This window comes from Amblyomma mixtum, chromosome 9 (assembly GCF_055824585.1).
Source record: "Amblyomma mixtum isolate Tamu chromosome 9, ASM5582458v1, whole genome shotgun sequence".
NCBI classification, from domain to species: domain Eukaryota; kingdom Metazoa; phylum Arthropoda; class Arachnida; order Ixodida; family Ixodidae; genus Amblyomma; species Amblyomma mixtum.
In genome coordinates, this window is record NC_143020.1 from 66079198 (window position 1) to 66093375 (window position 14178).

At 50.3% G+C, this 14178-nt stretch overlaps 1 protein-coding gene across 1 annotated transcript; it reads right to left on the reverse strand.

The window, feature by feature from the left end:
- Positions 1 to 2171: 2171 nt before the first annotated feature.
- LOC149329426 (TNF receptor-associated factor 6-like) lies at positions 2172 to 13901 on the reverse strand. The gene is made up of 2 exons (XM_089562220.1): positions 13594 to 13901; positions 2172 to 3845 (listed from the first exon to the last, which is right to left on the reverse strand). Exons 1-2 carry the CDS (start codon positions 13876 to 13878, stop codon positions 2736 to 2738), a joined length of 1395 nt encoding a protein of 464 aa, XP_089418346.1. The 5' UTR covers positions 13879 to 13901; the 3' UTR covers positions 2172 to 2735.
- Positions 13902 to 14178: the final 277 nt, after the last annotated feature.

Below are 14178 nucleotides of genomic sequence, written 5' to 3' on the forward strand. Positions count from 1 at the left end.
GTTAAGCACTTGACATTCGTGTTGGTGTTGTTGCCGTTCCGTTCGGATGATGCTCGGATGACGCCGCCGGGGATACTGCGGTGGCGAAAGTTTATGCGAAGGAAGTCCTCCTTCGCCGCCGCCTTGTCTTGGGGGTCTCGTCGGAAAGCGCGCACCTTCTGTGACTTAACTTTGACAGTGGTCTCCGTAACTCACCGCAAACACTTCCACAGTCGGTTGGGCTACGCCGACGTTTACTTCATTTCCTACGGTGTCTTGAAACCCACCGGCGGCGAAGGCGCGCACAGGCACTTGCCGCTCCACTGACCGCGCACTCACCCGCACACCTCCAAGTTCAACGGCGAGTTCGTCGCACAGCCATTATGCTCCTTCCTATGTCGAAACGTCGAAGCAACTCGTCCGGCACGTCAAAACCGTCTTCATGCACCCTCTTACACCGCTGCTCGCGCGGCCACCGGCCATGTAAACAACCGCCATTTTCTGTCTCGAGCGGTTTGAGACCACTCGTTCCAGTCTCAAAAAATCGTCTCAATCGGCTCGCATAATTAGGCAAGCAACGTCACCACTTCTGGCGCACTTCTGACGTCGGCCGGTGACGCAAAAAACCAATATGGCCGCTGGTCACGACCGACCAATAGGAACGGGGCAAATGAGACACTTTTTGAGACACTTTCCGATTGAGACGATTTTGAGCAACTCGTAATCGCGCCCCAGGTGTCGTACTGTGCGAAGAAAAAGCGTTAAGAGGCGACGAAACTTGCAGCGCGGAAGCTTTATATTATAAAATATAAGGTAAATATAAATTTTGCTGCCTTAAAAGTTCCTTTTAAAACCGTCACGTTTTTGTTTTTACCTCGACCGCCTCAGCTTAAAATAAACAGGCGTATTTTGTTCAAAGCCCACATTTCTTCTAATTCGGTATTAGTTTCTTAATTCGACGTACTGATATTATCAGCTGTAACAATTTTTACAGGTAACAGACGTCTGGGGAAGCAAAGTGGATGTTTTCTAATTTCAGAAAGCAATTTAATACTAAAGAAATAACAAAATTGTTGGTTTGGTTTGGTTTATGGGGTTTAACGTCCCAAAGCGACTGAGGCTATGAGAGACGCCGTAGTGAAGGGCTCCGGAAATTTCGACCACCTGGGGTTCTTTAACGTGCACTGACATCGCACAGTACACGGGCCTCTAGAATTTCTCCTCCAAAGAAATTCCAGCCGCCGCGGCCGGGATCGAACCCGCGTCTTTCGGGTCAGCAGCCGAGCACCGTAGCCACTGAGCCACCGCGTCTCAGTGTATAAATTGTATAAATTTTGCATTTTATATACATTCTAAAACATATTTAATGTGTATCAAAACACATGACTCGAATCACGTGGAAAGCCGGATTCTTTGCAATGCCATTAAAAAATTATGTAGTGAGCTCTAAAATTTTATTTTTTTCTTAATTACTGAGTGGTGCTTTGTTTCACGCCACTTTGAAGAGTTCAAACTCCGCTCCCTTCAAGAATAATTTTTTTTTCCGGAAAAAATATTGCAGGTGAACATAGCGCTTGTTGTGCTGAGTTTTCGTGCTTTTCCGTTAAGAGACTGAAGAGGTCAGGCGCAACTTCACGGTCGTTTTGGCGTGGAGTGATCCTTATATTTTGACCATAACATGAAAAACGGTACCGGTATCTGCACAACCATTAAAGGAACAACTTTCAAGTTTTTCTTGGATTAATTATGGAGTCCTGTTTTAGAAAGCCAATTCTGCAAAACCAAGCAATACATATAAAGCAATAAAGCATTCCCCGTTCCCACTGCGCATGATCCAACTACTAGTTAAAAGTTGAACTAGAGCTGCTCGAAAGAGTTAAGCTGCCGCCAGGATTTGGGGCAACGCTATAAATGAGCTCCCGTAAGGTAGGCTTCTTGATATTTTGGACCACTATGGAAACTGAACATTGACCGGAACATTAAGCGCTCAGTATAGCGAGAAGTGCTTTTAAAACTCCTCTTCCTGCCAAATGTGTTAAGTCACGAGGGTTCGCATCCTTCGAAATATCATCAATGTTATTTCTCGACTGTGACAGGCTCATCCACAAAGACAAGATGAGGAAAAAAATGAAGCTTGCTTCTCGTCAAATCAATATTTTTCATTTATTTTGGTCACGACCAAACAGGTTAAGAGCAGATGTTTAGCTCCTGCTAAATTGTGCTTTCTGGTATACAAACGCTGATATACGTGGTACACCATAGAACGAAAATTAAAGGATGAACATAACGTGAATTTATTTTTATTGCGCAGTTATTTCCTCCAGTTCGCAGCCAAAGTAAAACGCAGCGTTTTGAAGCAGCCCAGCCATTTATTTTGTTACGCACCATCTATCCTCGTAAGCATTCAGTGTCATTTCAGAGAAACATCAGTTTTCGCTGCACTGTGGCTGACGCGGGCCCAATTACAGAAGACTAGTCACCCAGTCAAACACATGAAGCAAAACACACTGCTTAATAAAATAACTAGATAAAGACTCTGTGCTTAGGACATTGCTTTACACGTTTCACAGGCAATTGCTGCGATTTCTTTATATTAGACCTGAATAAAAGAAAATAACCGGCATGCACATCATGAAAGAAATTGAATAGACGGAGGAATTTGTCCATGCTGGATGCGCTACGCATTAACAACAAACTGCTGAAAGCAAAACCTGTGGAAAGAATGGCTTGCATCAGACGCCTTCTGCCAGTGCGGCTCACTGCAGCACTTCCCACTTAATCTGAAGCTGGTCATTGATCACGAAGCCATAGAGCCTGAGAGTGTCAAGATTAAACGACGGATCATCAAAAAAACATGCTGAGTTACTTGGTGTTGTAGGCTTTTGTACCGGTGCAAAATCAAGTGGTGGCTTAATTTCAACGAGACACTGCCTCTTTTCTTGTGGGTGTATTATGCCCAGCCGTATTTTGTGCTGGAATGGCCACTCAACAGCGCCGTCGTTTTCACCCTTATGCAAGTGGAGACTGCCGTGCAGGCGCACAGATTCGCCATCCTTACTGATGTAGACACCAGGTGACATGCAGTAGCCACACAAGTACACCGGGTCACTCTCGTAGCAAGTATCGCCTTCTCTCAGCGCTTGTTCTTCGAGCAAGTTCACTCCTTGGACATAGAAGATTGTATGCGCTCCTCGTGGCTCATCCCTTCCAAGCAATGTATTCATGCGGCCCAGAGTCCCCTCGCTATTATCCACAGTTTCTACTTTCATTTCATAAATAGATGCTAGAATTCGCGAGCAACTGTCATAGCGCTGTTCCTTTGCACTCACCGACATATCTTTAATTATTTTTTCCAGTTTGTTTAGGTTCCTCCAAAGGTTATCAATACGCGTTATCAAGTACTCTTTCAACTGCTCGTTTGCACTGGCGGATTCGCGCACACCCCTTGTCACACTCTCCTGGATTTGTCTGCTGGCTTGGGTCCCTTCATCTCTGAGCGCTTCTTTAAAAGTGTTTATCCCATGTGACATTTCGTTCAATCTATCACCTTGGAATTTAACATCAGTAATTAACTGCCCTAGATGCGCTGTTATTTCTCTCGCCTGCTCTTCTGTGATTCGTCTAAAAGCCGTTGAAAACGTTGCATCTTCCGTGTTGCTGGGCTGATGGCCAGATTCTGGAGCAAGAGGCGTCGACAGTACTGCACACTCCGATCTCAGGTGTGAGCACACATCGGTGCACAGAACCGAGGCCGAACACTTGGGGCACCGTGCAGAGTGGTGTCGACATTCCCGCTGGAAATGCTCGGACACCATGGAAGCAGCCAGCACTGTCTCGCAGCCGTTGTCTTCGTTCCAACATCTAACCTGCAATGAATAATGCAAGGAAACGTAAAAAGTGCAACTTCCCCCGCCGCGCTACCAGACTGGAAACCAAGAGGAAGAAATGTACTTGGTCAGGGCATGTAATGTGAAGGCAGGACAACCGCTGGTCCTTAAGGGTAACGGAATGGATTCCAAGAGAAGGCAGACGTAGCAGGGGATGGCAGTAAGTCAGGTGGGCGGATGAGACGAGTGGCGCCAGTCCTGTCCTGTTGTGTGTGTTGTCTTCGTTTTTTAGCGCCAGTACGCCTTTTGCGTAAACATGTCATGCTGCAACCAACTAGCTCAAATCAAAGTATTGCTGGAGATAAAGAAGTTTGCGGGGATACAGTGGCCGCAACTGGCAAAGAACAGGATTAATTGGAGAGACATGGGAGAGGCCTTTGCCCTGCAGTGGGTGTAGTCAGGCTGATGATCTTAATTGCTAATTAATTAATTACAGAACAGAAAATGGCCTAGGATACGCAAGCCGGCTGGTAGGTGTATGTAAGTGGTTTCCCTGGCCTACCTCAAATGTCTTATTTTTTAACCCTTGGCTAAAATTAGCCTGGACTTCCACTATAAACGTTCGCAACATATCTGACAGCAACTGAAGCATGCTAGCACCAATTTATAACTTTCACTACGCCTGTTCCGCCCGTTGACGGAGCAGCTTATAAAGAGTGTCCGAGCTAACTTGGACCAAGATTTAAGGAAAACGTAAGCGTTCTTCAGAACTGAAACTGCATGGATGTTATAGGCGTTTATCTTAAGTTACAGTACCATTTTTTTTAGCTCGACCGATTTGAATAATTTGTCGTGATAAACAAATTAACTTTTTAAATATAGTTTGATACGTTCAGCTGTCAATAGGAAAGCTGTGAAGCTCCACAAATATTGTCCAACCCAGGCACTTCCAAGGAGTTGCACGTAGCGCGGGCGCTTTTATTTGGGATAATTGAAAAACCGCGGAGTTTAAAAAATACCACGTGACAACGCGCTCCTTGCGCCCGAATGCGCCGCGATTACAGCGCCCTCATCCGTGCTTTGTAAAAAACATCACTCGCTTCGCGTATTTCGTGCTGCCCAAGCTTGGCGTTGTACTTGGTTTTAAGACAAGCGCCAGTGAGTTCTGGCGGCAGTTCGAAGAAAGCGGGGCTCACGTTTCTGCGGCAATAATTGCGCTGTCAGGTGATCAGTAGGAACGATGACAATTTCATGAGTTCGAGTTTGAGACCCCGATCCCAAAGAGCAAACACGCATATAACAATCTTGATAACCTCGTGTGAATTACGCGGGAAAATGGGAGCCGCGCTTTCTTTCAACTGCCGTCCGAACCCACTGGCGCTAATCTTGGAACCAAGCACAACTTGAAGCTTTGTCTTGGGCAGCACGAAAGGCGTGAAGCGAGTGACGTTTTTTACAAAGCACGGATGAGAGCGCTGTAATCGCGACGCATGCGGGCGCACTGAGCGCGCTGTCACGTAGTATTTTTTAAAACTCCGCGGTCTTTCGTTTTTCTCAAATCAAAATGGCCACGCTAAGTCCATCTCGTTGGGACTGCCTGGGTTGGGCATTATTTGTGGAGCTCCACAACTTTCCTATTGACACCTGAACGTTTCAAGCTATATTTCAAAAATTGATTTGTCTAGACAAATTATTCCAATAGGACGAGCGAAAATAATGGTACTGTAACTTATGATAAACCCCAACAACATCCTCTCAATTTCAGTTCTGAAGAAAGCTTGTTTTTTTTTAAATGTTGGTCCAAGTTAGCTGGGACACCCAGTATATCTACAGGATGTTTCATGTATCATGAACGACTGACAGAAAAATTGCCACTGGCTTCGCTCAGCTATGCCAGGATATACGTAGCGAGAGCGACCTGGCGTCTCCGCTTCGCAAGACGTTCTCTTTCCTCAGGCGTCTCCGCCGCTCATTGTCGCGCGGCTCCGCGCGCGGCGGCGGCAGCGGCTGCGAACTGTGACGTCATGCGCCGCGCACCTGCTGCTAGTCTCTGGTTTCGCGCATGCGCACTATCAGGCTCGCAGGCTCACGGCGAAATGCTCGACTTGGTTGCGTAGTGTAGCTCTCGCTACGAAATTGGCCCACCGGAGCTGGGCGAAACCAACAACGTATTGTTTCCCGTCATGTGGCGCTCCTCATAGTATTTTTCAATTCCGCTTAATTTGTTAATTACCTAACATCAGTTATGCAAATTTTCTATTCATTTTAGCGTCACGTGCGTTCCCTTACGTTGGAGAGGGAGTAAAGAAATAACCGATCCAGTTTTTGCAGCAACGTATCTCCTACATGGTGCTTTTTTCGTAGTTTAAAGAAAGCCTGCGAAATATTAAAAAATGGCGGGGGCCTAGCTTTGGTTAAGCCTGGTAGGTTGCGAAAGCAGATGTTTTATACTGCATATGCAGCGCCTCTAGTGGAAAGAGCGCGGCGCGCCGCGTCAAGCGGCCGGCGTTACCCGACGAGCCGAGTTGGTAGCCCGTCTATCGCTCCTCGTATGACGTCACACCATAACGTCACTAGCGCCTCTAGCTGGAGGAGCGCGGCGCGCCGCGCCAAGCGGCCGCTGTTACCCCAGGAGTCTAAGAGCAGTTGCTGCTGGGCTAGTTGGGTTTGGTTCATATTTGACTAGGTTTCAGGCGCAAAAAACAGACAGACACATAGATAGGTAACAGGACGAAGCGGCACTTGCTGCTGGGCTAGTTGGTTTGGTTCATATTTGAATAGGTTTCAGGCGCAAAAAACAAACACAGGTAGGTAACAGGACCAAGCGCCATGGCGCTTGGTCCTGTTACCTATCTATGTGTCCGTTTTTTGCGCCTGAAACCTAGTCAAATAAGAACCAAACCCAACTAGCCCAGCAGCAAGTGCTCTTTGACTATGTTTCTAGTACAGTGGGCCCTTCCTCTTTTGTGTGTCATCTCCACGTTTCATTGATGAAAACAAAATGGCGCTTGGTCCTGTTACCTACCTATGTGTCTGTTTTTTGCGCCTGACAACTATTCAAAGTTACCCGACGAGTCGAGTTGGTAGCCCGTCCCTCGCTCCTCGTATGACGTCACGCTGTGACGTCACTAGGCATGGTACGACGACAGGGGTCATTCTAAAGGTCAAACGTGCGATGTGGCCGCCGCTACGCGAAAGGCCGTTCTTGGGAGTAGTACTGCTTCTGCAATAAAAATCTCTGCCTCTCCCGTAACCGAGAGCAGAGTAAGCATGAAATGTTTACGGGCATAACACATTGGTTGTATATGGTACGAGTCAAAATCTTGAAATGGGTCTAGTGTTCAACACACCACACCATACCACACCACACTCTTGTTGCGTCGAAGCAATCGCCTGCAATAGTGCGTGCGGGCTTAGGTAGGCAGCCGCGAACCGAGGCGGGCTTGTCGCTTTTTGGAGCGGCCGCATAATCATGGCGTTGTCGGCAGGGGCGAGCAGTCTTCTGCTGTGGCGTATCATTCGCAAAGCGAACGCTTTCCACAAGACGCTTCCTATCTCTCCTTTCATCAGGCTCCATTGGTCGGCTTAGCAGCTCTGATGGTGGCAGCATTGAAATGCAGGACGATGCAGAAGCGTACGCGGACACGTCGAGACGCAGGCCTGACAAAAATGTATATGCAGCGCGTTCGAATACTCCGCGAGCGTGTATACATCTGCCCGCCAAAGGGGGAAACTTCATGGGCTGAAGGCCCAGCGGCCGGTCTTTTACATGCTTGAGTGTGGGACCGCAGCGCCATCCTTGGGGACGGCGCAGAATTCCGCCTAAAGCCCTTATCGCCCTGAAGCTCCCCTCTTTCTCTAAGCGGCCCTCTCTCAAAGCCCCTAAAAGATCACGTCTGGGACTCGTACGGTGCCCGGATGTTCTCGTTTCAGTGCCCGGATGAGTGGAATTCAGTGCCCAGATGTCGGCTCTCGGTCTCGGCGTGACGTCACCACACTGCCGACAACGGGAGCTAAAAGCATTTAATGCTTAAAAACCACGTGACTGCACTGACGAGGTAACCGTGTTTTGAAGGAACGAAACGTGCGCACTGACCGTGCCCAACTGAGCGGCTACTGCGCAGTTCAGCGGGTTGCAAAATAATAAAATTAAAAAAAACGGAGGCTATCTTCAAATACGCGAATCCAGTGCTTTCCCTTCCTTTTGAAGCATGAAATGCTTTTAGCTCCCTGTTGTCGGCAGTGTGGTGACGTCACGCCGAGACCGAGAGCCAACATCCGGGCACTGAACTGCACTCATCCCGGCACTGAATTCCACACATCCGGGAGCTGAAACGAAAGCATCCAGGTACCTTACGAGATTTAACGAGACTCTGAGTGAGGGCCGCTTAGAGCAAGAGGGGAGCTCCAGGCCGGGAAAGGCTTTGGGCGAAAAAACTCCTTCCGCGCCGTCCCCAAGGATGGCGCAGCGGTCTCAGACACACGCATGTAAAAGACTGGCCGCTGGGCCTTCAGCTCATGACGTTTGCCCCTTTGGCAGGCAGATCTGTTCACGCTCGCGGAGTATTCGAACGCGGTGCATATACATTCTGGTCAGGCCTGCGTCTCGTCGTGTGCGCATACGCTTCTGCATCGTCCTGCATTTCAATGCCGCCACCGTCACAGCTGCTTAAGCCGAGTAATGGAGCCTGACAGAAACCGGATACAGCTGACCAGGCAGGGCAGAATAGATTCCCCAGACACTCACAGGAAACGATTGCGTCCACATGGACCAGTGCCCAGTTTGTGTGGTGCGGTATTGCGTGTTGAACACTAGACCCATTTCAAGATTTTGACTAGTACCATCTACAACCAACGGGTTATGCCCGTAAACATTTCATGCTTACTCTACTCTCGGTTACGGGAGAGGCAGAGATTTTTTAGAAAGCACGAATGAGAGCGCTGTAATCGCGGCGCATTCGGGCGCACGGAGCGCGCTGTCACGTTGTATTTTTTTTTATTGCGAAAGCAATATTGGTAGCACTTTTCTGCCTCGGCGGAGGTCGTTCCTTCGCTGTAACGTGGCACGACCACGTGACAGCGTGACGTCACGACCAGAGGAGAGCAGGGGCTCCAATTCGTCTCTTCGGCCGTGGTCGTTCCTTCGCTCGGCGCGCGGCTACCACGTGACGGCCCGCCGCGTGAGCGCGCTCGCTAGGAGAGGATACTCGGGGCGCCGCAGGCGCGCTCCGCTTGTTGTCATGTCTGAGGAGTTGTCATGTCTGAGGGGTTATACAAGGCGTCGCTGGAGCGACGTGCTGCGCGCAAACGCCGGCGCCGTGCCGAGGAGACAGATGAAGAAAGGCGAGAGCGTTTGGCTAAGGAACGCGCCTATGCCGCAGAATGGCGAGCCCGGCGGCGTTCTACAAGTTCTCTTTCAGTCGCAACAACAAGGCATCGCGCCGAACGGGTGGTGGCGTAACTCGCTTCCTTTACTGTGCAGTTAGGGTGACCATCGAGATGACAGAATTACTGCGCCATTTCCTTTCCTCAAAAAGCCGGTAGCGATGCGTGACCTGTAGACGCAGCGCACTGCGTTCCTTGAGTTCGAGGCGCTGCGCGCTTTCGGAACCTACCAGGCTTAACCAAAGCTAAGCCCCCGCCAATTTTTTTGTTTCGCCGATGCGAGGGTTCAATAAAATTTTAGTTCGTACTGGCTCTCGATGGCCTGCTTATCACTTATCGCAGATCACGGCGCATGCTTTACATCTTCAGGAAAAATGGGCTGACCCAGTTCAAGACAATGCCGAAAGCGGCGCCGGCCGCTCACTTCGAGACGGTGAGCGCGCATGCTTCGTTCACTGAGGGCGCGCTTGGCAGCGCTACAATACGGTAGCGCAAGGGGGCAAGAGCGCAATTATGTTTTTTATGCGAAGCATACTACTTTAGCTACCACTTCAGCCCTTCACCGTGGTTATGCGCCTCCAAATCACGTGACACGATGACGTCACGACAGTAGAGAAAAGGGCGCCCACCTCGCACCGTGCGCCTCCAAATCACGTGATACATGACGTCACACCACGTGACACGATGACGTCACGACAGTGGAGAAACGGGGGCCCACCTCGCGCCGTCGCTGTGGTTGTGCGCCTCCAAATCACGTGAAACGATGAAGCCACACCACGTGACACGGTGACGTCACGGCAGTTGAGAAACGGGGGCCCACCTCGCGCCGTCCCTGTGGTTGTGCGCCTCCAAATTACGCGACACGATGATGCTTCGCATTCTCCAGGCTTAACCAAGTTAAGCCTCACCCCTTTTTTTATTTCACGGGCTTTCTTTAAACGCTGGAAAAAAAATTGGCGAGGGCTTAGGTTTGGTTGAGCCTGGCAGGTTGCGAAAGCAAAAGGGCAGCGCCTCTGCGGTTCCGCGAAATCCTAATTTATTATTGCGACAGCCACCGTCTCTACCCGGCACCTGCCAAGGGGCTGAGTAAGGCGGAGGAGCGAACTCTGCGGCGCCTGCAGACAGGAACCCTTCTCTGTCCTGCAATAGCAAAACACTTCGATCCGAACACAGATGGGCGCTGCCCGCACTGTGGAGAGATCTGCGATATCTTTCACATGGTGTGGGCATGTACTCAGAATCCTCACCTTCCCCCCTCCCCCACCCCCACCCGAGAGGCATGGGAGACTGCCCTCCTCAACTGCTCCACACTGGAGTCCCAAAGGGCTCTGGTCAAGCGGGCGCGAGACGGGGCCTCGTCATGCGGTGTCCCGGACTAAGGATACCGACCATGCAGCAGGGTTATTTATTTTTTTTAACCCTCAAGCTCTCTTGATTAAAGTTTTTCACCACCACCACCACCACCAAAAGAAGGAAAGCAGTGCGCCGCGTCTACAGGTCACGCGTGGCTACCGGCCGCCGCCACGCGACGACGACTTGGTAGCCCATCTCTAACCCTGGTATCAGACGTCACGCTATCATGTCACTAGGCAGGGCATGAAGTCAGAGGTCATTTTAAATGTCACGCGTGGCTACCGGCCGCCGCTGCGCGACGACTAGAGTTGGTAGCCCATCTCTCACCCTTGTATGACGTCAGAGGTCATGCTATAGGTCCAACGAGGCTACCGCCCGCCGCTACGCGAAAGGCCGTTCAAGAGCGTAGTATTGCTTACGCAATAAAATGACAACGTACCTACGTTGCTACAAAAAAAATTTGCAGAGGCTTAGCTCTGCTATACCAGGACGTACTCGTGAGGTGACGGCGAGGTGTCCACATCACGGTGGACACCTGAACCATAAGGAAGGCGCATAACTGCCCTCTTGGAACAGTGGACACCTCAGACGCGCTTTAAGCTAAGTGACGGTAGTGACAGATTTTGCGCTGCTTGCGTTGGCATTGACAACGTTGTGCCAGAAGCGCGGCGCTTAAGCCATAGGCAGTCTGCCACGATCTAGAACGCGCTCCGGCGCAGGCGCGTCTGCCAGCTCTATGACGTCACGGTCCTGGAGTGCGCGGGAGCGTCTCCGGCGCACCAGCTGCTCAGCTGTGACGTCACTCGCTTCTCGCGCATGCGCAGCTTGGCTCATCCACACACGCGAAACTGCTCATCAACGGCCAGTGCAGCTCACACTACAAAAAAACAAACAAAAGAAGTTAAAATGTAATGACCAACGCGTTAAACTAGTCCAACCACATACACAACCGAGTGCCGTGCATACCCAGAACACCCAGCCTACGCTGACATATTACAACCACAAAAAAAATGGCTGAGGCTTGACGTGGTTAAGCCTGGAGAATGCGAAGCATCATCGTGTCGCGTAATTTGGAGGCGCACAACCACAGCGACGGCGCGAGGTGGGCCCCCGTTTCTCCACTGTCGTGACGTCATCGTGTCACGTGGTGTGACGTCATGTATCACGTGATTTGGAGGCGGACAACCAGACCGACGGCGCGAGGTGGGCCCCCGTTTCTCCACTGTCGTGACGTCATCGTGTCACGTGGTGTGACGTCATGTATCACGTGATTTGGAGGCGCACAACCACAGCGACGGCGCGAGGTGGGCCCCCGTTTCTCTACTGTCGTGACGTCATCGTGTCACGTGGTGTGACGTCATGTATCACGTGATTTGGAGCGCATAACCACGGTGAATGGCTGAAGTGGTAGCTAAAGTAGTATGCTTCGCATAAAAAAACACGCAGCTTTCGTTATTTTCATTTTCCGCGTTTAGGACGCGCTGATCTTACGGTAATGTTGTGCAATACGGAATGTCGCAGGACAGATAGAGTAGCAGATAACCGAAACACGAATGTACGGCAATTGCTATGCAGAAGGCAGTGTGGGGGAAAAATTTGGAACCGGGAGTAGCTGATAGACGATTTTCCCATGGTTTTTTGCGTTTACTTCAGAAACGCACCTCACAGTTGAAAGGTATAAGAGGAAAGAGTGAAAGAACAGACGCGCGTCGCAACAATCGCGTCCCATGAAGCGCCGACGCTTGCTGTAGCAGACACCTCTATGTTTCCATTCCCCCCTGGTACATTAATTAAGGCGGAAGCCTTTAATTCCCCATCGTTGTAAAAAATTCAGGGGGCACTTTGACTGTCTAAAGTGCGTAGAGGCGAAAGCGTTTTCCGCACCACTTTCAGTGCTTCTGTGGCACTGGTGGCGTCACATGTAATTGAGTACTAATTACTAAGTGATGGCAAATCACTAATTAATGGTTAATTATTGATTCATGCCTGAATACTAATTAACTGCTAATTAAGCTTAAGCTTAAGCTTCGCCTTTAGGGGTGGAACGCGACAGCGTGTTGTAGCGCTGCCAGGGAGTCCACGGAACGCCACCACCCGTTCGGCGCGATGCCTTGCCGTTTCAACGCAACGGTTTTTGAGGAAAGGAAATGGCCCAGTAAATCTCTGTCATCTCGGTGGACACCTGAACCGCACCGTAGAGGAACGGAGGAAGTGGGAGTGAAAGAAGAAAGACGAAGATGGCCCGTAATGAAGAAAATGAAAATTGTATTTGAGGAAAGAAAATTACGCAGTAACTGTCTCACATATCTCGGTGGACACCCGTCAAAATTCAGGGGGGGGGGGGGGGTGTGCACTTTTCTGACCTAAAGTGTGGTCACTGATGTGTGGTTAAGATGTTAAGCTTCGCCTCTGAGTGGAACGCGAGAGCGTCTTGCAAGACGCTATCGCGTTCCACACAGAGGCGAAGCTTAACGTAGTAACCACACATCAGTGACACTAGCTGCAACACCGCGCTTACGGCCCTCGCCTCTCCGTGCTTTAGGCCAACAAAGCGCCCCCCTGAATTTTTCTTCTCTCGCGCCCCTTCTCATTTACACACAAGAGGTGACGTCACAGCTCTTCAGCGCCCCTAGATGGCTTCGGCGAAAAGTATAAGCTTCTGCACCTTTACAAAGGACATGGGCCGAATCATGCTATCTTACGCTCACAGCGTCTACGCCGGGATTCTCGGCCGCCGCGGCCGGGATCGAATCCGCGTCATTGGGGTGTAGGGTCACAGCCCACGTCATCAGTTAAAGCGCAGACAAATGACCGGGCAGATAAGATGAGATACATGCAAGAAGCAGACTGTTATTAACAAAGGATCTAGTTTCCGTGTGCAGCTTAGGGCGTGCGTCGCGACCAAACTCCTCTTTAAATTAAAAAAAAAAAATTGATTTCGCTTTATACACGGTTCTCTGACGTCAAATCGTGAACTATTGGAAACAGCGCTTTTAAGTGAAAAGGTCTGTTGGGCAAACATTTCGGCAGTTTTCTCTGCTTCGCTTACCTCTCTCCGGAGCAGCTCTTCAGCAGGGAAGTCCATCGGACCGACGTCCTCCTCCTCGTAGTGGTTGCCGTCCAGCGGACACGCATGCCAACCATCCCGCCCGCACTGCTCGTAGCAGCACTCGCATAACACGTGTGTGCACGGTAGCAGGGCCGTTCTCTTCCTCACCAGGCCGCAGGCACTGCATATCCTATGTGGAGGCAGGGGTTTCACAAACTTCAGGGCCCACCAGTCGAGTCCAGGGGAAAACCCGACTGTCGTATACTGCGCGCTTGCAGCAGGCATCGTTCTTGACCTACGCTCGTTGCACGAAGTGTCGAAGATATGCTTATTCCGCCGCCACACGGATCGCAGTAACGTCTTTCCTTTATTTCCCTCCCCGGTTGCCAGGGCGACAATGGCAGGCTTATCGGCTGCCGGTTTTGCCGCGTATGCCGGAATGCGCGCCGAGCGAAATCTGTCGCCGGTGGAAAGCTGTGTCACTCACACGGGTTGATCCCGTGTGGTAAAAAAAAAAAAATATTCGAAAGGCTGAATGTTGTCTGATAGCTTTTGGTGCCGCTATCCGCCTAAACCCTTCCCAAG

What these genes read in the sequence shown, in the direction of transcription:
- LOC149329426 (XM_089562220.1), bottom strand. Translation starts at nt 13,878, where the DNA reads ATGCCTGCTGCAAGCGCGCAGTATACGACAGTCGGGTTTTCCCCTGGA. An exon ending in AAGAGCTGCTCCGGAGAGAG is followed by an intron (nt 3,846 to 13,593) that starts GTAAGCGAAGCA and finishes TATTCATTGCAG; the next exon opens with GTTAGATGTTGGAACGAAGA.